This window comes from Sardina pilchardus, chromosome 2 (assembly GCF_963854185.1).
Source record: "Sardina pilchardus chromosome 2, fSarPil1.1, whole genome shotgun sequence".
In the NCBI taxonomy this organism is placed as follows: Eukaryota; Metazoa; Chordata; class Actinopteri; order Clupeiformes; family Clupeidae; genus Sardina; species Sardina pilchardus.
In genome coordinates this window covers 21,081,110-21,102,843 of record NC_084995.1, presented here as the reverse complement: position 1 = coordinate 21,102,843, position 21,734 = coordinate 21,081,110, and the positions used below count along the sequence as shown (strand labels likewise).

The 21,734-nt window shown below is 45.7% G+C and overlaps 1 protein-coding gene across 2 annotated transcripts; it reads left to right on the top strand.

The window, feature by feature from the left end:
• Window positions 1–322: 322 nt before the first annotated feature.
• On the top strand, window positions 323–21,108 carry zdhhc5a (zinc finger DHHC-type palmitoyltransferase 5a). 2 transcript variants are annotated; one of them, XM_062521462.1, is made up of 13 exons: window positions 349–408; window positions 751–805; window positions 7,304–9,714; window positions 10,804–10,925; window positions 11,113–11,270; window positions 12,253–12,425; window positions 12,794–12,896; window positions 14,053–14,144; window positions 14,290–14,416; window positions 14,615–14,732; window positions 14,903–15,015; window positions 16,901–17,988; window positions 19,090–21,108. In XM_062521462.1, exons 3-13 carry the CDS (start codon window positions 9,557–9,559, stop codon window positions 19,322–19,324), a joined length of 2,487 nt encoding a protein of 828 aa, XP_062377446.1. In that variant the 5' UTR covers window positions 349–408; window positions 751–805; window positions 7,304–9,556; the 3' UTR covers window positions 19,325–21,108. The 2 variants fall into 2 exon arrangements, with proteins under 2 accessions (XP_062377438.1, XP_062377446.1); XM_062521454.1 differs by lacking the exon at window positions 751–805 and having other exon boundaries at window positions 323–408.
• Window positions 21,109–21,734: the final 626 nt, after the last annotated feature.

Sequence of the window (21,734 nt, the reverse complement as noted above, 5' to 3'; positions counted from 1 at the left end):
TCAATATGCCAAATACTGCTTCCCCATAGCCTAGCAATGGAAAAGATGGTTCTTCCACCTGACACTAGCCTACTTTGTGTGCACCCTTAATTTTAGGCTCTGTCTCTCGGCTGGCACTACCATACAGTCAGTGGGCACTACCATGGGCACTGCCCATAGACTCTACAGCGCGTACATTTTCTTCTGGGTTGGTTGGAAAAATCGTAAACGATATTCTATTGGTCGTCCGTCCTCGATTGACCTCCAATTCAGCCAATAGTAGCACAATAGGCGGGACACAAAGATCGTTCGGGCAGGCTCGTGGACCGAAGCGATTCGAAAAATGTAACTGGTTAAAAGACGAAAGGCGTTGGAAGCTAGTCAGTCTTAACAACCTGGGTTAAGTCAACCGAAAATCATTCTAATAGGGTGAGAAACAGCTTATTATATTCGCACCGGTGTATGGATACACATAGAGCTACCGAATGAATCAGTAGTCCATGCTGTGTTCCTTTCACAAAGTAAATGTCATTACATTTTGATGGGAAAAGCTAAAGCTAGGTGGCTACCCTAGCTTGCTAGTTAGATATCACAGCTAGCTAGCTTTTCAGTAAGTTAGCTTGCTAACCACCCAGATGCACTGGTTAGCAAACATTAACACACCTAAGTTAATGTTAGCTTGATGACTAGATAGGCTGTGTTTTGGTCTGACAAGATTCAATACAAAAGGTTGGTACGGACTGATAAAAAATCTACATCATACCATCACAGGCGATCCGAAGAGCTATTCCTGTTTCTTTTGGACGACATAACGTGAGAAGAATTGGTGAGAACATAAACGTTAATGTACAGTTACTGTAACGTTGACAGTATCTGACATTGTTGTGCTAAGTTAGTGACAACGTTCATGTTAACTAACTTACGTAGCATTAATCCACTCATTTAACTGGCTACTGTGCACTTTAATGTCAACGTTCCCTGTCAGTGCAACCGAAATGACTATTACTTGACCAATGTTATAACGTTAACGTTACCTCGTTAGCAAACTATCGTTAGCGTACATTATTTTCACTGGGCACAGTGCATGATAGGTGGCTAATGTTAACACACTGTGCACGTTACGTTAGAAATCGACGTGCACTGTTACCTCGCCGTTTGGCCTTACTAAAGCAGGATGGTTAACTAATGATGTAAAGCTAACTAATTGTATCTGTAAATCTAGCTGGTAAATTAGGGACCTGTGGTCGACTTGTTTGGTCTTGGACAGATAGGCGTTATGAAATGGTTGAAACGACGTTAACGTTAGCCAGTTATCTCCGTGCAGAGAACGCCACACTGTCGTGAAATTCTAACATTTTCCACTATCTTGACTTATCATAACGTTAACATTTCTGGTGATTGACTGTCCTGTGGTTAAGGTGTCGTTAATGACTGATAGCTAATAATGTTCTAGTCTAACTATCAAGCTAGCAAGAGCATATGAAAGGATAACCGGTCAGCACCGGTAACTGAAATTACCCGTAAACGTATTGGATTTTTGTTAACATTACAGTATAAATTGCACACAGCACAACCTGTCAACTGTGTGGTTAACGTTTGTACTGATAACGTTAGTTGCCATGCATGATTGTGGTTAACGATCATGTTAATACAGCCTGGTTTGCAGTAACCGTTAACGTGTGCAATCCAAATACTGATGCGATGCATCAATTCGGTAACGCTAGAGTGATCTCTAACTGGAGTTGCCTTCCCCACCCTGGGCCAAGTGACACATCGGTCTTCTCCACAAGGATTGTCGAGGTGGGAACGCAACCCTGTGAGGGAGACGGATCAAGGAAATCCGAGGATTCGTCTTGTGGCCTAATGAAATGTGTAGCCGCAACGAAAACACACCCTAAATTAATAGACCGTCTAGTTCATACCAAGCAGATGATGTATGCTCATTCACTGGGAGCTATAATCCTATTGGATAATTTATACGATTACGATATAGCATGTATGTACATAGAATCGCTTAACGTGACCATACAGTATTGTTTGAAACGTTTCGTTTGTGGAGTAGTTGCACTTATCTGTATAACATTTGTTGGAGACAAACACAAGATATTTTCAACGAAATGTCGAAAGATAATCGGATTCTTTACGAACAGAAACGGTCATAGAATGTATGCTTTGGGTGAAGTTGGAGCTAACGTGGTCATCAGTGTGCTCTCTTCGTAGTCTACGTGGTAACGGTAGAGAGGAGTAGCCAAGCGTATGCTATAGCCGTAATGGTTTTGTTTGTAACAGTTAGCACATAGCTAACGTTTCCAGACTTCATCAAACTTTTTGGAGACGAAATTTGGAAGAGGTGCTTTGGCTTTGTAGCTGTGTGACAGCAACATAACGTCATGAAAACGTTGTTGTAACGTCTGCACGGTATTATATTGTATAGATATATAGAGCATGATGAGATTGGATTGCCCTGTAATGGCTTCAGAGCTGAATTTTATTATTTGAGCTACATTCACTCATCACACTCATTCACTCATTCAGGCTCAGTGGTGTAGTTAACTGGCCAAGTCAAGTGTGAGCATTACAGTGTAATTTGTGTGATGAAAACATGATTTATTCACGTTTTACTATAATGTATGACACATCAAGGGTTCTCTGTCACATGTCTCTGTACATATGTAGAATACGGAAAGCTGGATAGCATACAGAGCAAGGGGTGGCAGGAGATGTGCTATTATTTTATAAGGAATTTGCCTTTCACTTGCCAATGCCACACCATCCTACTTCTGAATGATAAACCAATCTTTACATATTCCAATACAACTTCATGCTATGTTTTTTTCACGATTCAAGTTGGGGTGAAAACATTGGTTTGGGCGATGTTACGGATTTCTAAAAAAAGTTATCTCTCTATGATTTAGAAGTGCTGATAGTGTATCAGCAATTTTCCCAGGCACTGTCCAATATGTAAAATAGTAAACCTGCAATGTACCACAATTGTGTTACCCATTTAGTCATTGTGCCAAATTGTAGCAATGGATGTATTATTACAATGGAATGTCAGATTCTTGTGACTAAGACATGTAATGTACAGATGTTATAGGTGGGACAGTGTGACCTAAAGCATGGCATTGTGAACAAGGGATTCACTGACCCCAGAAATATGGTGGTGTAAGGATAAGGAGGTGACCTAATCTTGAATTTTAATGGATGATAATTGTAATACATTTAAGTTATTACAGGTATGTAGTAGTACTGAAACTATAGCAGCTAGGCCTATTGATGCTGACATTCTCTGTATTTACAGAGAAGGGTTGGAAATATTTTCAAATGATCCTTATGTTTAAGAATGGCATGCATTTTGTGATCGTTTTATTGTTCTAATATTGAATTGTTAATATATTGAACATTTGTATCTGAAATATTCTTGATAGGACGTAGATCAAAGTGTTGTCCCACATATTGAAAGTCCAGGAAGTGAGGCTGTGCTCACTCTTCAGCAGTCTTAAAATATCCTATGAATTTGAATCCCTCTACAGTCTGATCTTTGCCAGCCTCTTGGGGTGTGACCTCCGGGTCTTCAAACAGGCCCACCAGGCTTGTTGTTGTGTCACTCCTAGAAGATCTGTGTTGGGTCGGTTCAACAACATTGCAGTCATAAGTGCATTCAGGGCCTACGTAATGGCTTGTAAGAATCTTGACTGCAAGATTGTATCGGTCACAATGCTCTAAAGTCATAGTGTTGTGAGATTAGTTTATGTTGAGAAGCAAAAGATATAGCTAGCTGATGCCTTTCTGGGGGAAAACGTTTAGGGAACGTTTGTGAACTTGAGTTGAAAACTTGACAAATATTTAGGTTACCTTGTTTCATACAATGAAATTCAGCATACCCAGGATGTCTTGTCGTTAGCTACTTGGACCAAACAGGCCTCCGGACTGCAAGCAAATGGTCACATTTTGTGAGAATTTTTTGTGACAGTACAAGTATTTTCAGCAACTGCTCACGCAAAGTGTATCCGAGGAGAGGGAGTCTGCCTGTGTAGGCCAATATGTGTGAGAGGGGGAGGGTCACATCATCCACAGCCTACAGCAACAAATTGTTATGGTTGAGGAGGAAAAATAAGATGACGTCAGATTCAGAAGCTATTGTAGTGAAAATGTTTTCCGACAGGAACCGAAGGAATTGATGTAGCTAACATAGCCTATGCAAAAACATCAACACCACAGACTGTATCGTCAGTGTCTTCGAGATGTCATCCAGAGCGTTAGACGTTAATGTGAATGTTCACATACTCCATTTGCTCCATTTTCTTTCTCAATAACGTTATGAAATCGTTTGTGAAAAAAAGCAACATTGACATTTACAATTCAATGGGAAATGCAGTATGATTACTCACAGTAAACATTCCAAGTGGGGATGTCCTGGGATATTGCGGGATATTGATGACCCACGGAATACCTCACCTCCAATCTAATATTAGTAGCTTGACTGGATTTAACTGAAGTATGATTGTAATACATAAGTAGGCAGTTGAAATGGGGGATATTGTGAATAGTTTTGCTGCAGATCAATTGTAGGTGTTTAGGTGCCTAAATTGTCAACTTGTGCTCCTAAAATGCTCAGTAAGCATCTATGCTGCTTGTAAAAAAAAACAGTAAATCTTTAGCCCTGCAAAACACCTGTGGTGATCATGCTGTACATAAGGTTTGTCATAACAGATTATCAATTTGTGAGGTCAACCCAGGTTTTCCTCAGCTGGTTATGAGTGCGTTTGCTAGGTCTTGGTATTGCCTGCATTCTTGCAGTATGATATGCATCATGATACAGAGACCACCATATGTATTGCAATGAAAGTTGTTTATGAACTTTCTTTCGATGCCTATCCTGTGATCGGTAATCAGTATCGACAGTGATCGACTCCAAAAACACTGATTGGAGCATCCCTGGCATGTCCAAAACAGAATTCACTTCAACAGCTGTTCTTTATAATTCTATATAATAGCAAAGGCAAACCCTTTAAAGTGCATTTAACGATAGTATGCAATTTCGGGCCCATACATCTTTCAGCAAACATCTTATGATGAACCGCCTGCGGTTGAAGAGGTTCTCGGCCTCTTGCAAAACACCACAGATTGTCTGCATTTACAGAAGGGTTATCGTTGTGTTAATTGTGATAGCCTCAACATATCTTACTCGTTGTTTACTGCTTTTGTTAAAGAAGCTTGATGAAAAGCCTACTGTAGTAGTAGATTGGAAATGGAGGGCACTTTTTCAAAGGTGTTTTCAATTAATTTGGTTATAAAGACAATACATACTCCTACAGTTATACTATGTGTACCTGTCTTTACAGTGGCAACCATTTTTCTTAATCACGTCACGTGTCTAAGGAACTCACACCTGGGTGCATATGTAAATTTGCATTCTGTTGGTTCAGAACATCTACATTTTAATCCTGTTCCCATTCAAAAAAGAAAAAAACGTAACTTCGCTGTCTATATCAAAATTGATTGTTTGCTTTGTGTGAATGTCACTATTTTAGTCATCTTTTTAATTCCAACCGTTGGTTATTTGGAGGAAAGACAAATTACTTACACCCGGCTTGTCTAGTCACTCTTACTCATCCTGGATTGGTGTTAATGAAAGGTGTTGACCAGACAGCGCCAGGTCAAGCCTCGCTTTACCACTTATCTTGGATTTCTTAATTCTGACTTTGTGAAATACCCCTCAGGTCTGATTAGAACCTTTGTCCCTGCAGGCACTTGAACTTAATTGTGGCATCGACGCTGCAGTCACTTGCAACTCTTTGGAGCATATGGAATATTCTTTGCATGTTTTAGATGACTCATCACCCAACAAGTGTTCTTAGAACTATTATGTCCGGAAACAATAATACATTTAATTTCATTGACAATGACATTCTAATTTTCATAGACCGTTATGAAATTAGAAAGCTTGTGCCACAGTGTTTTGCCTATGTGTTGAAGGCGTTTTGATTTGACTAGAGTTTAAGTAGCATCCACATGCACTGACTTCACTGAATCTCTCTACAGTATATTGATATTGGTACTGTATTGCTGTCTCTTTACCGCATGACTAACTGACTAATCTTTCCCTCATAAAGACGACTTTTGACGACACCCCCTGTATCCATAATGACGTCATTTGACACCTCCGGTATTTCCATAATGACGTGATTTGACGACTAGTGTATATACCTTAAAATTAGTTAAATTACATTAAATTGATTACATATTTAATAAATGTACCCTAATAAATTGATCGTTCAGAGTCTCATCTTTACAGACATATACAAAATGTCTATATTTCAGTACATTTATGATGGTAAAAGTCATTTATATGGAGGTTTATTTCTTTTATGCAAATATGTTCCATGGGTAGCCCTAGTAACATATGGGTTGCTCCTAGTAGGCTTCCAGGGGGGAAAGAGTTCTGCTCTGTGAATAGTTGTGCTTTAATTTTGTTTCCCCTAAGTTCTATCTGTCTGTAGGGCTATGTGGTGTGATTATAGCTATAACTTCTAGTCTAACACCAACATGGGGTTAACTAGAGTTTAGACATAATTAATTTTGCATTAATCCTTCCATTTCACTATATCATCAGTCTTACGCAGTGCAACAGATTGCTCATAATCCTACTCTTCATTTTTGTGAAAGGCTTTGGCATGAGGCCATACTGACAACGTAAATATCATATTTATTTTCTTAGGCAGCCATAAATGTCCGGATTACTTTCATACTTTGTGGATATATGTTTTCACACTTAAAAAATGTAGGCCTACACCAACATTTAAAGAAAGCTGTGGCGTTGGTATTTGCTCCAGTTCCTGGGGCTCCTCTGCCAAGCATGCCCACCCCACCCCCTTACCCTTTGCGACTGAACTGATCTTGATTCGCTGACCTCACAAAACTTGGCTAATCAAGAGTATTACTTCAGACAGGACTGATTTCAAACAGGTGTGTCTTTCTTGAGCATGTATAGGCGTCAGGGTTCTTAATTAAACAAATGGATAAATAAACAAAAGGTTAAGAACAATCTTTGAAAATCACTAATGTATTCTTAGTTTTAATACACAGTCCGTTGTAATTTAGCATTTCCTGTGCCTTTTATTTATATAGCAGAGGCTTTTATCAATAGTGGTTTACAGTAATGTAAAGTATGTGTGCTCCAATGGGAAAACATGTTTGTCAAGTTTAGAAGTAGCCTTATTCCATGTTTTATTATACTTCGATTTATGTTTTGTATTTTAGATGACTGTCCTGTTCGTTGTTAGCTTGTTCGAGCACTAATTGCTTTTCTCGCTCTCTACAGGAGTGCCTGTCAGCAACGCGACCCCTCAGTCACGGAAGAGCGTGTGTCTTCTCAGGCAGGCTGCAGTGTCCTCACAACTCCCAACTGTTGGACCTGTTGGACTTATCTCCCATTTAAGGGATTAGCTCCATCTCTCTCACACACTCTTACTAACACACGGACGCTCGCCAGGTCCCTAAAGCACCAGGAATCCCAAGTGCTCCCCACATTCCCTCTATTTTAACCCACGGGAAGGAGGTGTTGGAATGGCTCGGGGTGTTCTCTCAGAAGCAGGTCTTATCCAGCTGATTACATAACCCTCCCCCCGCGACGTGCCCCCCCCCCCACCTTCTAAGAGACAACAGCTGGGCTCGACCTAAACACTTGGAGCTACACACCAAGAGGAAATCCTCACCCACACCCCAGAGGACTGGCTGTGCTCCGCCTTCTCTTTTGTTTTGTTTGTTTGTTTGTTTGTTTGTATTTAACCAAAATCAATCTGCCATCTGTCTCCATTGTGGGGAAAAAAAACTCCTCAGCTCACCCCTCGTGTAGGGACAGTGTGTGTCTGTGTGTGCATTGAGAGAGCTCTGTGTGAGAACTGAGGAGTGTGTTTGTGACAGAGGGTAGTGGCTGAAGCTCCTTCCTTTGCCTTCCTCTCCTCTACCTGCAGCACAAGCTATCCTAACCTGTGGGCTTAGCGGGTGTCTGCCCCCTGTGAAGGCTGAATGGGCACTGAGAATCTGTCAGGGCACCTGTGGTTCTCTGCAGAACTCTGGGGCCATCTCCCTTGCCCACCACCTGCGAGAGCAGCGGCTGTGGGGTTTGTTTAGTAGTCACTGCCCTGCCTGTTGGATTGGGGAATGAGTTATCTTCGGACAAGCAGAACTTGGGATCGATTCAGAAGCGAGCTAAAGGTTTCCGGGCCACTTACCTTACTGGGAGACTGAGAGACTGGAGTTGAGCTTTTAAAATCTGACTTTCATGTGTACAGATGGATAACCACCTCAACTGCTGGACCAGTTGTTCGCACCAAAACTACTCTCATTTTTTGAGTGACTGAGCCTTGTTTTATTTTTTTTTATTTTTTTTTATTACTTCTTGACTTAGAAGGACTAGAGTGAAAAGCCCATCCCGGAACATCCAAAGTCATTCATTCTGTCTGTATCTCTTTCTTTCTATCTCTCCTTCTTTTCTATCTTTGCTCTCCCTCTTCCTCATATCCATCCCCATTTCATGTCTTTTGTGTACCAAATATTGGTTCCTGTCGGTCAAAGCCCCACAACTACACAGGCCACGTGCTGCTGATAGTCCCGCAGAAGCCTAGCGTTAGCTTTTGTTTGATCAGCTCCACCAGTTTGGGTCACCCTCTACCTCTGCTCATCTTGGTACTGTAACGCTGTCACACAGCAGAACCAAACCAACTTAGTCAATGTTTGTCACTCTAGGCGTGACGCTGACAATTAAGTTGTTCCATCTTTCTTGCTGATTGGCATAGATTAACTAGAACTTGGGAGTCCTACTTCCTTGAAAGGAAGAGTGACTCCATCCAGAATTTAGGCCTATGTGATTTTTCTTACTGACGTTTTGCCTGAGTGTATCAGTTATTTTCATTGTTTTATTTTTAAAACCAAAATATTCTAATTTAAGCCATATTGCAAATTTATTTTGATGAATTGCCGTTGCACTATTCTTTCATCACTAAGCCTTTTTTGCTTTTATCTTGCTTTATTTAGTGCATTTGTCACCAAAAAAAAATCAGTTTGTGTCAAGTATATCAGCCATTAAAGCAGCTCCACTATCTGCCACTTATCCTCTAACCAACTCCCTGTAAAGCTTCACAGCTACACTTCAAAAGACAAATCCAATACGTAGCTCATCCAAGGAGAAGTGCTGCCCCATACAACTCATACATGTTTGGGGCATTTTTATTTCTCAAGAAAGTGCCCAGACCACTACTTTGATATTTAAAGAGGAGAAGGCTGCCCTCCCGTCTATATTCTTCTCCGTTTCCTGCTTCTTCCTGCCCAGTCGGCCTCTTGGTCTCTTGACCATGCTAAAGCCCCCGAGCCGATGTAGAGGGAGACTGCTTGTGCTCCTTCTCTAACCGTTTTGGGTTCTCTCTTCCCTACGCCTTGTGTTCTCCCTCTCATCGCTCTCCTCAGTCCTCTCGCATACCCTCTGTGTGTGAGTGAGTGAGCGTGTGTGTGTGTGCTTGTGTGTGTGTGTGTGTGTGTGTACGCGGCTGTGTTGCTGATCAGCCAGGTGTAGGTGATGGCGGGTGGCAGCAAGAGTGGAGGGGGTGTGGCCGGCCCCTCTCCCCCGCCACACGCCTCGGTTCCACGCCGACCCTTCCGGCCGAGCCGTTATGTGCCCGTCTCCGCGGCGACTGCCTTCCTGGTGGGATCGACCACGCTCTTCTTCTGCTTTACGTGAGTAACATTAGCAGCTGTCCTCTCACAGACAAGCGTGCAGCAGCAGCTAGACTAGACACCAACAGTGTGACTAGCTGGCTGTTGTTTAAGTTTGTGTCAATGCATAGGATAACATGTTTATTGCTGGTCATTTAATATTGGATAATGCAAATACATGTACACATTTCCCAGTGCAACACACACACACACACACACACACACACACACACACACACACACACACACATACACATACACATACACATACATTCGCGCCCTCTCTCTCTCTCACACTCACTCACTCACACTCACACACACAGCAGTAACTGTATCTAGCCAGTCCCTAGTGCTGATGCAGGCACAATTTGACACTTTCCCATCTCTGTTTCTCTCTCTCTCTCTCTCTCTCTCTCTCTCTATTTGTTCCTGTTGATCTGTCACTTCTCATTTATCCTCCAGATTAAGTGCTGAAAAAAGGAGGAAAATAGGCCAACATCTGTCACCGATGCAAAACAAATTCTCATTCTCTGCCCTCCCTCTTTTGCTTTCTCTGTATTGTCAGCTGTTCTGTTGTGCCTGGACTCTCCTTGCATTATGTTTTAGAATGACCAGTATTTTGACCAGTCTGTTAAGATGCATAGTTTTTTTCTCATGATACTTAATATTTCATGGGACTGGGGTCCTTCAACTGTGCTGTCCCAAGAGCACTTTAACATCCTGAGACCAGGTCTCTTTTCAGGAATATAACGCGGCCTCTGTATTTTCACCATGGTGTCTCCCCTCTCCCGTTGTGTTGAGTGTGAGGAGGTCTGGTGCTGGTTGGTGTTAGCCAGCTAGTCTGTGCCACCCAGGCTTTGCCCTCTGCCCAGAACCCGAGCCTAAAAATGTGCGTCACGGACTGGCTTCCATATGACCGCCCCATTCCCATAAACTGGTTACCGGGCCGTGACGGGGCTGCATTAGAGACCTCTCTGTCAGTCAGACTCTGGTTCAGCAGTTAATATCATCATGAGCTGAGACCCAGCAGGCTGATCTCTCTGTATTGTGTGGAAAGCGCAATGCTCGCCAATCTCAACTGCTCCCTCCCTCTCTCTGTCTCCCGGTCAGGTGCCCATGGCTGTCGGAACAGTTCTCTGTTGCTGTGCCCATTTATAATGGAGTCACCTTCCTCTTTGTGCTGGCCAACTTCTGCATGGCCACCTTCATGGATCCTGGCATCTTCCCCAGAGGTAACCAGTCGCCACGGCCTGTTTATCTGTTTATTTGTTTTTCTGTGTACATTGTGAGATTCTTTCTGGACTGCTTGAGATGTATTTTGTCTTTTGTCTTTAGAGTGGAGTGATGTTTTGTCTTAGTGTTCACATGGTCAGCGGGTGGAATAAGTGATGAGTCTGCTTTTCATGTGTGTGCGTGTAGCGGATGAGGATGAGGACAAGGAGGATGATTTCCGGGCTCCGCTCTACAAAACAGTTGAGATTCGGGGGATTCAGGTGCGCATGAAGTGGTGCTCCACCTGCCGTTTCTACAGGCCCCCACGCTGCTCTCATTGCTCCGTCTGTGACAACTGTGTGGAGGTAAACACACACACACACGCACACACACACAAACATGATGCTTTGAACCTGTGGTCAACAGATTATCACACTCACAGCCACCCAGACTTGGATTTACTGCAATAGATTTAAAATACACACCCATATGCCACTCTATCACAGATGAGCAGATGTGCACAACATAGAATAGAGATGGATAGAATGAAAGATCTATCTATCTATCTATCTATCTATCTATCTATCTATCTATCTAGCAATATTTCACAATAAACCTGAGTAAAATTATTTTATGATTAACTGTTTTAAAAGTGAAGACACACAGCACACAGTGAGTAGTGAACACACACACATAAACCCATAGTGGAGAGCGAACACACAGCACACAGTGCATAGTGAACACACACACAAACCCATAGTGGGTAGGCTGTTGGGGGTTTGGTGTCTTACTCTAGGGATGTGGACATGGCAGAGCTGTGTTCAACCGCTCCTCCACCCACATTTGTCCAGTCAGGGATCGAACTACCCATCCTTCGGCCACAAGTCTGACTCCCTAAGCAGTGGGCCACGACCATCCCAGAAAAGATACACCGTCTCTTTCTACTCCCGCTGCTTTTTGCTCTCTCTCACTCAGTCTTTCCATTCCTCTCCTCTACAATCAATCAGGCAGACCACAGGGTGCCATCTGACGGGCTGAATTGATCACTTGAAATAAGTGATAAGTCTCCCATCTGACATTCTTATCACTTCTACTAATCTCTGGGATAAATAATGTGTTAAATATGTTAGTGTTGATGATAGCAGGGAGGGTTCGTTTCTGACATGTTTACAATGCAAGGTTGTTTGTGGCTAAAACAGGAAGTTACTAATATGGCACATTCCTTTGGCAAAGTCCAGCTGCCTCTGTGCTCTTGGTCGGCCATTTTCATGACCCCATTGTGAGGATATGATGGAAGATGAGGGAAGTAATTGCCATATTTTTTGTGTGTGTGTGTGTTGTTTACAGGACTTTGACCACCACTGCCCATGGGTGAACAACTGCATCGGGCGCAGGAACTACCGCTACTTCTTCCTGTTCCTGCTGTCGCTCACCACACACATCATGGGCGTGTTTGGCTTCGGCCTGCTCTTCATCCTTTACCACACGCAGGAGCTCGACCAAGCACACTCCGCCGTCACGTATCCTTCCTGGGGCTCTGCCTCACGCTGTGGGAGGGAGGGAAGGAGGGAGTGAATCTGTGTGTGTGTGTGTGTGTGTGTGTGTGTGTGTGTGTGTGTGTGTGTGTGTGTGTGTGTGTGTGTGTGTGTGTGTGTGTGTGTGTGTGTGTGTGTGTGTGTGTGTGTGTGTGTGTGTGTGTGTGTGTGTGTGTGTGTGTGTGTGTGTGTGTGTGTGTGTGTGTGTGTGTGTGTGTGTGTGGTGTGAAAGAAAGAAAGAGAGGGAGAGTGTGCAGGAGTTCTTTGGAGGGTTATACTGTCATACTAACAGCATGTGTGTATGTGCGCGCTGCACGCATCCCGTTCTGTGCCCTTGACTCTCCCTGCTCCAGTATGGCGGTCATGTGTGTGGCAGGGCTGTTCTTCATCCCGGTGGCTGGCCTCACTGGCTTCCACATTGTACTGGTAGCACGGGGAAGGACCACTAATGAGCAGGTACATGCACGGGATTCACTTGTTCCTAAAGAAAAGCGTGTTCTTTCCTTTTCTTTTCTTTTCTTTTCTTTTCGTTGTTACTGTTTTGTTTTGTTTTGTTTTGTTTTCTGTTAAGAGGAAGTCAAGTCAGCTTAGTGTGTCTTTATCCTAAGGCTAGGGTTGCTGGGGAATCCTAACGCTAATATCACAGAGTAGGGGATGTGAAGCCCTTAGCATGTACGGCAGACAAAGCTGTGCAAACATTGAGGGCAGCGGTGACATCACTTTGGCTTCGGACACATTTTGCATGTGGTTCTAGGCGGCCAGGGATGGGCCTCTGTGACTGTGTTCTCCTGTATTCACTTGCTCCGCCGTGTATTAGGAGGGCATTGCGAGCCGTGTGTTCCACAGGGTCCTCCGACACGCTCTCTGTGTCACCACTCCTACATGTCCTGCCTGGCTGGACGCCTGCGTCTGACGACTGGCCTGGCTCTCTGCCCTGGGCACGTCTGCGCCGTCACTGTTTGCGGTGTTGTATTAGAGTGTGTAATCTTGTTTGTGTGTGTGTGTGTGTGTGTGTGTGTGTGTTGTGGGGTGAAATATTAATCTTCCTAGAACAGATTTATAATCCGGGAAAAATATGAGGCCCCACACCAAGCGGCGTGCTCTAGGACAAACAGGCAGGGATTGTAATCTAATAAAAGACGAGGTCATCATCTTCTCCGGTGCTGTTTTGATGGGTTTCTCTCCCTAACCCATCATCAGTAGTAACATGTTCAGTGGTAAAGATGCTTTTTATCCGCTGGGATACTTAACCGCTTATCCCAAAATGCAAAGATCTCGCACAAGATGGTAGTTTTATTGTTTGTTTTTCGTCTTGCTATTTGATTATTTAGATTGTGACATTATTTTACTTTCATATCTTCTGCTGCTGTCTTTTTTTTTATCCGAGTGTTTCATTTTCTATTTTTAGATCACAATGGAAATGTGTAAAGTGTTCTGTTATTAGTGTATTATTAATGAGCACTATGAGTACTATGCACTACTGTGCTCGCATCAGATCTCCCAAAGCAATCCAGCTTACTCACTCTGTCTCTCTGTCTCTCTGTCTCTCTCTCTGTCTCTTTCTCCCTCCCTCTTTTTCTCTCCCTCTCTTCCTCTGTGTCTGTCCCTGTAGGTAACAGGGAAGTTTAGAGGGGGTGTAAACCCTTTCACTAACGGCTGCTGGAGGAACGTTTCACATGTGCTCTGCAGCTCCCAGGCCCCAAGGTTTGTTTTCTCTCTCTCTCTCTCTCTCTCTCTCTCTCTCTCTCTCTCTCACACACACACACAGACACACACACACACAAACACAACACATGGTTCACATCCCTATTGGATCTGTGTGTTTATGGCTGCCCTCCCCTCTCCTCAGGTACCTGGGCAGAAAGAGGAAGTCTCTGGCAGTAGCAGTACAGCCACCCTTCCTGCGGCCGCAGCTCTCCGACTCGCAGCTCACTGCCAAGGTGCTCGATAACGGCATCTTAGGCGACATGCACCGGGTAAGGAGCCTCAAGTTCCGCACATACTGTATAGCACGAGCATGAGTAAAGTCAATTAGAGGACCTGGATCAGGTCTATGCCAAACCATAATTTCCTTCTCTTTCTCTCTGTCTCTTTCTCTTTGTCTGTCTCTCTCCCTCACTCTCTCTGTCTCACTCTCTCTCTCTCTCTCTGTGTGTGTCTCTCTCTCTCCTCAGTCTAAGAGTAGCTTGGAGATGATGGAGAGTCAGTCAGCTGATGCTGAGCCGCCACCTCCCCCCAAACCAGAGCTACGCTACCCTGGTCTCTCCAGAGGGCCCGGCAGCCACAGTGAAGGTACACACACACACACACACACACACACACACACACACACACACACACACAGCACAGGTGCTACACATTCCCACCTTGCCCACATGGCATGTGGAGCCTTTAAGAGGTGGCGTCACTCCCACCCTGCAGCATGCAGCGTACTGACTGTGCCCTCTCTCCTCTGTCCACAGAGAGCAGCCTGCTGAATAAAGCTCCCCCTACGCCCACCATGTACAAGTACAGACCTGCCTACAGCAGCCCAGGAAAGAACCACACCGCCCTCACCCACGCCTATGCCAACCAGGTATGCTCCCTCCGCCGCACAGCGAGCACTGAATCTGATAGGTTTCTATGACGAGGGAGGGAGGGAGGGAGGAGTGAGCTGTGTTCTTGTCTGTGCGTAACATGTTTTTATATGTGTAATAAATAATCTCTGTATTTCCATTGCCATAGTTGACAGAGCCATTTCCGTCTTGACTGCACGTGCATGCAATTCTTGAATTTAAGTTCTTATCTTTTGATTAATGTCATTCCAGTGCATCTACCATTCATTTAATTTCTTTTTAATTCTCTTTTTTTATTGTTTTATTTGATCACTCAGTGGCTTTCAGTTGATCAGTATCAGTAAGTTGTCATTGGACTCATTTTTGTTTCTGTCATTTTCTGTGTTGTCTCCTTATTAACCTTTGTGTGTCTGTAAAGTGTGTCTGTGTGTGTACTGCTTACTGTCTTCTCCTCAGTACCTTTTTATGTAGCTTTTTAGTAAATCTGGTCTGTGAAAAGACAGTAACTGATATGTGTACTAGGAAGTGGTGCCATTCTGGTTCATGTTTTCAAATCCATCAGAAATTGATTTTAGAAATGTTTTGTCAATTTCAATTCTCCTGATTCAATTTCTGGTGCGATCACTTCTCCACCTTCTCAAGGGGAACTGTTTTGTAGGGGGTTTTCCATCTGAATAGCAGTAGAATTCCATGACATTTTGACTCAGTCCTACCATGTTATTCTCTCTCTCTCTCTTGCTCTCTCTCTCTCTCTCTCTCTCTCTCTCTCACTGCTTCTCAGCCTGCTCATAGTGCCTCCCTCTTAGCTTTCATCACATCCACCCACCCATACGCCGCCCTGCTGTAGTGAATCCGCCCTCACCACCCCTCAGTAGACACAGACTCGTGCAGATGCAGCAAATGGCACGCAGATGCCAGCCTCCCTGTGCGCTACCTATGCCCTCTTTTACTCTCTCCTCCCAGCACAGCAGATCTGTCAGTCACCCTAAAGAGATTACGTTTTCCTTTTGCTCATATTAACTTTAATGGCTTTAGTCTGGTGTGTGTGGGGTGGTGGTGGGGGATGGGTACTCCCATGCCATTACCTCTTATTGTTTGAGCGATAACACATGGTGACCCTAGGCCATCTGTCCACTTGGGGGGAAAAGTTGCAAGAGGGAGGGGACGGGATTGGGTGGGCACGCTAGCTAGGTATTATGGCCGACACTCGCTAAGCGAACAGACGGGCAGGTTGTTTGTGCCGCCTACCACTGGATTACAGGAGCATAGCGCCAATGCGCCGCTGCAGCGCTTACGCCTCCCAGCGCTCAGCACTGTCTCCGAGCGCCTCTGGGGCGGGGGGGGTGTGCCGTTTCTGCTGCACCACAGGAGGATTAAGCGAGCGGCTCAGGGCCCATCTAGTCTGGCCCAACATGTGTGCCACGTGGCCGCCAGCTACACAGTAATTATCCTCGCTGGTGTTGTGTCTGAAGGGTTCCCGGCAGGGAAATTAAAAAAAAAAATGTTCACATGAGCGTTTCGCATAATCCCTGCCCCTTCTCGCCGTAATCATCATGATGGCCTTTCATGTTTAGAACGACTCCCGACACCCTTCCCCTGTGATTGTGCTCCAGAAACCCTCCGTAGCGAACGCCTAGACTAGACTAGACTGCCCTGCTGTTTCCTCTGGCCACCTTGCTATCAGTCGGGGGGGATGTGGGTCATCCTGGTGTGGGTTTGAGGCTTCATGGCGCTGTGCTGTCTCTGCACTTCTTAATGTTGTTACAGCTTCTTCATCCGGAAGGTGTGTGTCACGCTAATGTTATCTCTGTTCTGTTTATTCCCCTCTCTGTCTGTCTGTCTTTCTGTCTCTCTGTCTGTCTGTCTGTCTCTCTCTCTGTGTGTCTCTTCCTCTCCATCTTGCAGATGAGTCGTGGGGACAGTCTGAAGGAGTCCTCTACCCTGTTGCAGTCGAGCCAGCAGCCGGGCTACCGCTCCGAGCCCAGCCTGGACGGTGGGGTAGGGGAGCGGGGCGGAGCCTCTGAGAGGTCAGTGGGCTCTGGTGGGGGGGCAGCGGGCCCGGGCATCCCCGGGTACTCCCTCGGCGGGCGCTCGTACCCCTCGTTCTCCGACGCCACGGCGCTGTCGGGCGTCGGCGGCGGGCCCTCGCGCTCTTCGTCCAGCGTGCGCTCGGGCCAGGCGGGCGCCGGCGTGGCCTCCGAGGCCACCACCTCCGCCAGCTACAAGAGCCTGGCCAATCAGACGCCGCCGCCGCCCGTGCCGCTCAACGGCAGCCTGTCGTACGACAGCCTCCTCACGCCCTCCGAGAGCCCCGACCTGGACCCGAGCAGCACGGCGCCGGCCAGCTCGGCCGCCACCTCGGAGCTGTCGCCGGGGCGCCCGCGCACGCCCGTGGCCCTGGGCTACAGCTCGCCGTACCTGTCGGCGCAGATCGCGCAGCAGCGGGAGGTGGAGCTGCACCAGCCGTCGGGGCTGCTGGGCTCGCCGCACCGCGCCGCCTACCTGCGCGCCGCCGCCTCCTCCTCTTCCTCCAGCAGCCCCCCGCCTCACGCGCCCCTCTCCCTGGACCCGCACCCCCACCACCACGCTCACCACCACCACTCGCACCACCACCCCCCGCCCACGGCCCTGCCGTCCTCCGCCTCCTCCAACGCTGCCTCGTCCGCCTCCTCCTCGTCCGCTGGCCCTCACCACCACCACCACCACCATCACCACCACCACCACCACCACGGGCAGCGCGCCCCCCGCTTCTCACGCCCCCCGCTGCTATCTGATTCGGGCCCTCCCCCCGCCTACCCCTACCGCACACGCTCCACCGAGGCCCCCCCCAGCACCCACCCGCCCCGCTCCCCTCACCCCCCGCCGCTGGGCAAGTCCCTGTCCTACTCCAGCGCGGCGGCCGCTGAGATGCAGTACCGCATGGTGCGCAAGGCCTCTGCCTCGGCTGGCGGCGTCGGGGTCGGAGGCGGCATGGGGGGCATCCAGGCTCCGAAGTGAGTAACCTCAGCAACCAGTGCTCCAACCCCACCCCACCCCACCCCACCCCAATCCCCCCCGCTCCCCAACCCCCACCCACCTCTCTCTCACACACACACAGCACCCACCCCACCTACCCCTCTCCCCCATCTGCAGAACGCTTCTCTCTTCTCCGTCGAAAGCCCGCTGCCTCCTCTTCCTCCTCCTTCCGCCTTCCTTCTCTTCCCACTACTACTACTACTGCTACTACTACCTACCTCCTCCCAGACTCCTGTGAGTTGTTTTGATTTCATCTCTTCACCACTGCTTGATCCACCTGTTTGTTTGTTAACTAGTTAGTTAGTTTGTTTTTGTTTGTTTTCTGATTGCACATTTCACCTGACTGCCTCAGTTCTGCCCTCTGCTGTCTGTACTGGATGTAGCTGCATCTTGTTGTTTTGTTCCTCCTTATTTCTCCTCTGTTTTGTTTCTTTTATGTTTTTTTCATTTTTTCTTTTTGCGCGGAAGAGATTTGTCAAGAGGATTTAGGGAGCTCACCCCCATTGAAGCAAATTTGAGGGCAGGTAGCATGGTCCTGGTCCCTCAACAAGCTGAGTGGGGAATTGCTATAAGACTTATCACCACAACTAACAAACCAGTGCTGGAAAGAAATCTGTTTAAGCAGAGCATCATGTTCAAATAAGTTCAGTAGCAAGTTACCGCAGAAATAATTGTTCATATATGCAGACTTAGCCTCGGAATGTGTTTGCCTTCACAGATGTATTTAGCTTTGCTACTGAACAAATTATTGAGTCTTGATCTCTGGACAAATTTCATTCAGTCTTACATCCACCGGTTTCCTGTATATGCTTCGTCATTGCCTTAGTGTGAATGTTGCTTTCTGTGCTACTTTTTGTAAATAATTAAATGTATTCATGTAGAGCATGGCGTGGTGGGCTGGTTTCGTCGACTGGGAGTCAGCTATTTGATAAAAGGCTTTATCTCAGTATTTGAAAGTCGCCCTTGGTGTGTTTCATCCAGTGTGTTATTTCAGGTTGCTGTTGCTGTTTTTTACATTCATCTGGATGTCTCTCACGGTCTCCAGCCCACTTACTCTTTATCTCTGTGTTCTTTCCTAGGGACGAAATTCAAATGAAGTCCTACAGCCGAACCAATGGTCAGCCCAAATCATCCCTCTCCCAATCACCTGCCTCTTCGACCCCCTCCTCACCCTCCCATCCAATCAGTGTCTCCACCCGCCCTGGACAGGCCTATCCCAGCACAGCTGCCACTCAGAGTCCCGCCCACAAGCCCGGGGGCGGGGTAAAGAAAGTGACTGGTGTTGGTGGAACCACTTATGAGATTTCAGTCTGAGTGACTTGAGTGACTATGTTCCTCAGCCAGCATCAAGAACAGACTCCCTGGAGCTGCTGGAACTGCAGAGGAACTCTAACGTCAGGGGAGGGGTGAGACACAAGGATGACAGTTGGTGGACAAAGATAACCACACTTATAAGTCATTCAGAGAAGTTATGGCCTCCTCTATATCACCCCCCTCCAGTCTCCCAACCCCTTCCCCAAATCCCTCCTGCTGCTGTGGACTCGATCTTACCTTTCCAATGTTGTTTTCCAAAGGAGGACTTTCCACAACCAAAATGGCTGGGTTTTGCCAGCTCAGACTGTCAGCTGGAGTGTAATAATGACTCTAATGTTTGACGCGCCGACACTGGTAGCCAATCACAGATCGTTAGAGGCGGGTCTCCTTCATCTGTCCTCCAATGAGGTGTGACCTTTTGTTGGTGTGACTGCTTTGACTGGGTTGCCTTTCTTAAACATTCTACAAGAAACAAAAAAAAAAACAAGAAGATTCCTTTAATATGTGTAAAATGACTCCTCGTCTGCTCTGTACAAAAAGAACTGGTTTGGGGAAGGTTTGTTGTTGTTTTTTGCTCCCTTGGTTTTCCACCAGTTACAGGGGGACTTACTGGCATGCTATAGCCATTTAGGACCACTGTGATACTGGCTACTTGCCATGATGCCTCTGTGTATTGACCAATCAGTAGTGGATGAACAGAAGAGCAAGGGCACACTATTTGCATTGAGCTTTGAAATGGAACAGCCAATGTCTTGCTAGTGTTTATTGGGGCAGTTACCTGGTGAATCAAGGAGAAATATCTTTTTATTTTATTTAATTTTTAAATGTTATTTTATATGAATTTATATAAAGCTATTGATAAGATCAATATTTCCTCTTTTTTTTTCTTTTTACAACGGCTGATATGAGATTTTAGTCAGCACAGGATTTTTAGCTAATCAAAAAAATAAATAAAAACTGTTTAAAGTACAGACCTTTGTTTAACGGACTGGACCTGTCTGTCATTTACAGAAGGTGAGCATGTTGCCTCAATCTAACAAAGGGTCTGGACACAGATCTATATTCAGCCAATGGGGTGTAGTTAATTTCACCCTGGTGATTGATATGTAGCATTGTCATGCATTTGATACAGAAACCCATGCTGATGTTGGGTTGTATTTCCTGGATTCTGTTGTATACGTTTTGATGGTCTGCCACTTAAAAGTATGCAACTTGTCTTCTTCCCTTCCCTCATTTTGCTTTTTTTATCAGCTGTCTCTCCTGTTGCCTTGTAGTCTTACTAGTCAAGTTGGTATTCAGCAGCTTACTACACATGCTTGCATCGCCAAGCCATAGAGACAAGAGAACCATATCAGCCAGTCCTGATTGGTTATGGTTAGACCACTGTAAAATACCTTCTCATTTGGAGTTGAGATCAGTTTGAGGGAATAGAAGTTTTCTTTTTTTAATTTAAGCTCTTTTTTATTTTCTCACAGTGATTTGCAGGCATTACGCAGGGCGCTATAGATCTATCCACCAATCGATAGAAAATACAGGATTTGGCGTCCACAAAGTTGGACCTCGTGCACATTGCCCCTTGAGATATCCAGGTGTTTGGACAGGTAATACGTGGCCAGTGGATGCACCTGCCAGACGAGATGGTAAAGAGAGTAGTCTGCAGGAAGGCAGGAACATGGCAGGTATGGGAGTAAAGTATACTGTATAGCTCAGTGTGGGTGGATGTGTGTGTATGTGCGTGTGTGGTTGAGAATTGGTAATAAAAAATACTGTTTATAAAACGTTAACTGTTGCCTATTGACTTGGTTATTGTAAAGAATTTTACTCAGTGCAGACTTGACCTTTTTTATTATTACCTCCGCCAAGGAGGTTATGTTTTCATCGGGGACCGGCGTTTGTCTGTTTGTTTGTTTGTTTGTCTGTTTGTTAGCAAGATAACTCAAACTTATGGATGGATTTCCATGAAACTTTCAGGAAAAGTCTGAAATGACCCAAGGAAGACACCATTACATTTTGGGAGTGATCTGGATGCAGGATTATTTTTAATTAAAGGATTAATTATCAACATTGCGCTATAAGGCTGTTATTTCCCCCCCCCCCCCCCCCATACACTTGAATGGAGGCTGTGATGTCACAATGGCCTAGGCCAGCTGCGCTCGTTAAGCTCCAAGAGTAGTTCCCGGGCTAATCAGAACACCTGTGAATCCAATGGTCTCATAACCTGACTTTCGCCAGATCCTGTAGCTCGCTGTCTGCTTCACACAAGGATCTGGGACTTCTCGATAGGAGATGTATTTATGAAGGCGGGTCCTTGTAAAACATCCTCGCGTGTGATTTGATAAACCACTTGCCTATTATCTTGAATGACGTGCTAGGCTTCTTCAAGCTCTTGCCAAACCCGGTCGGAAGAAGA

Excerpts from the sequence above, each read along its gene's own strand:
- zdhhc5a (XM_062521454.1), top strand. The coding sequence starts at position 9,557 with ATGGCGGGTGGCAGCAAGAGTGGAGGGGGTGTGGCCGGCCCCTCTCCC. Across the intron at positions 9,715-10,803 it reads ACGCTCTTCTTCTGCTTTAC|GTGCCCATGGCTGTCGGAAC; the intron begins GTGAGTAACATT and ends TCTCCCGGTCAG. Across the intron at positions 15,016-16,900 it reads CCCACGCCTATGCCAACCAG|ATGAGTCGTGGGGACAGTCT; the intron begins GTATGCTCCCTC and ends TCCATCTTGCAG.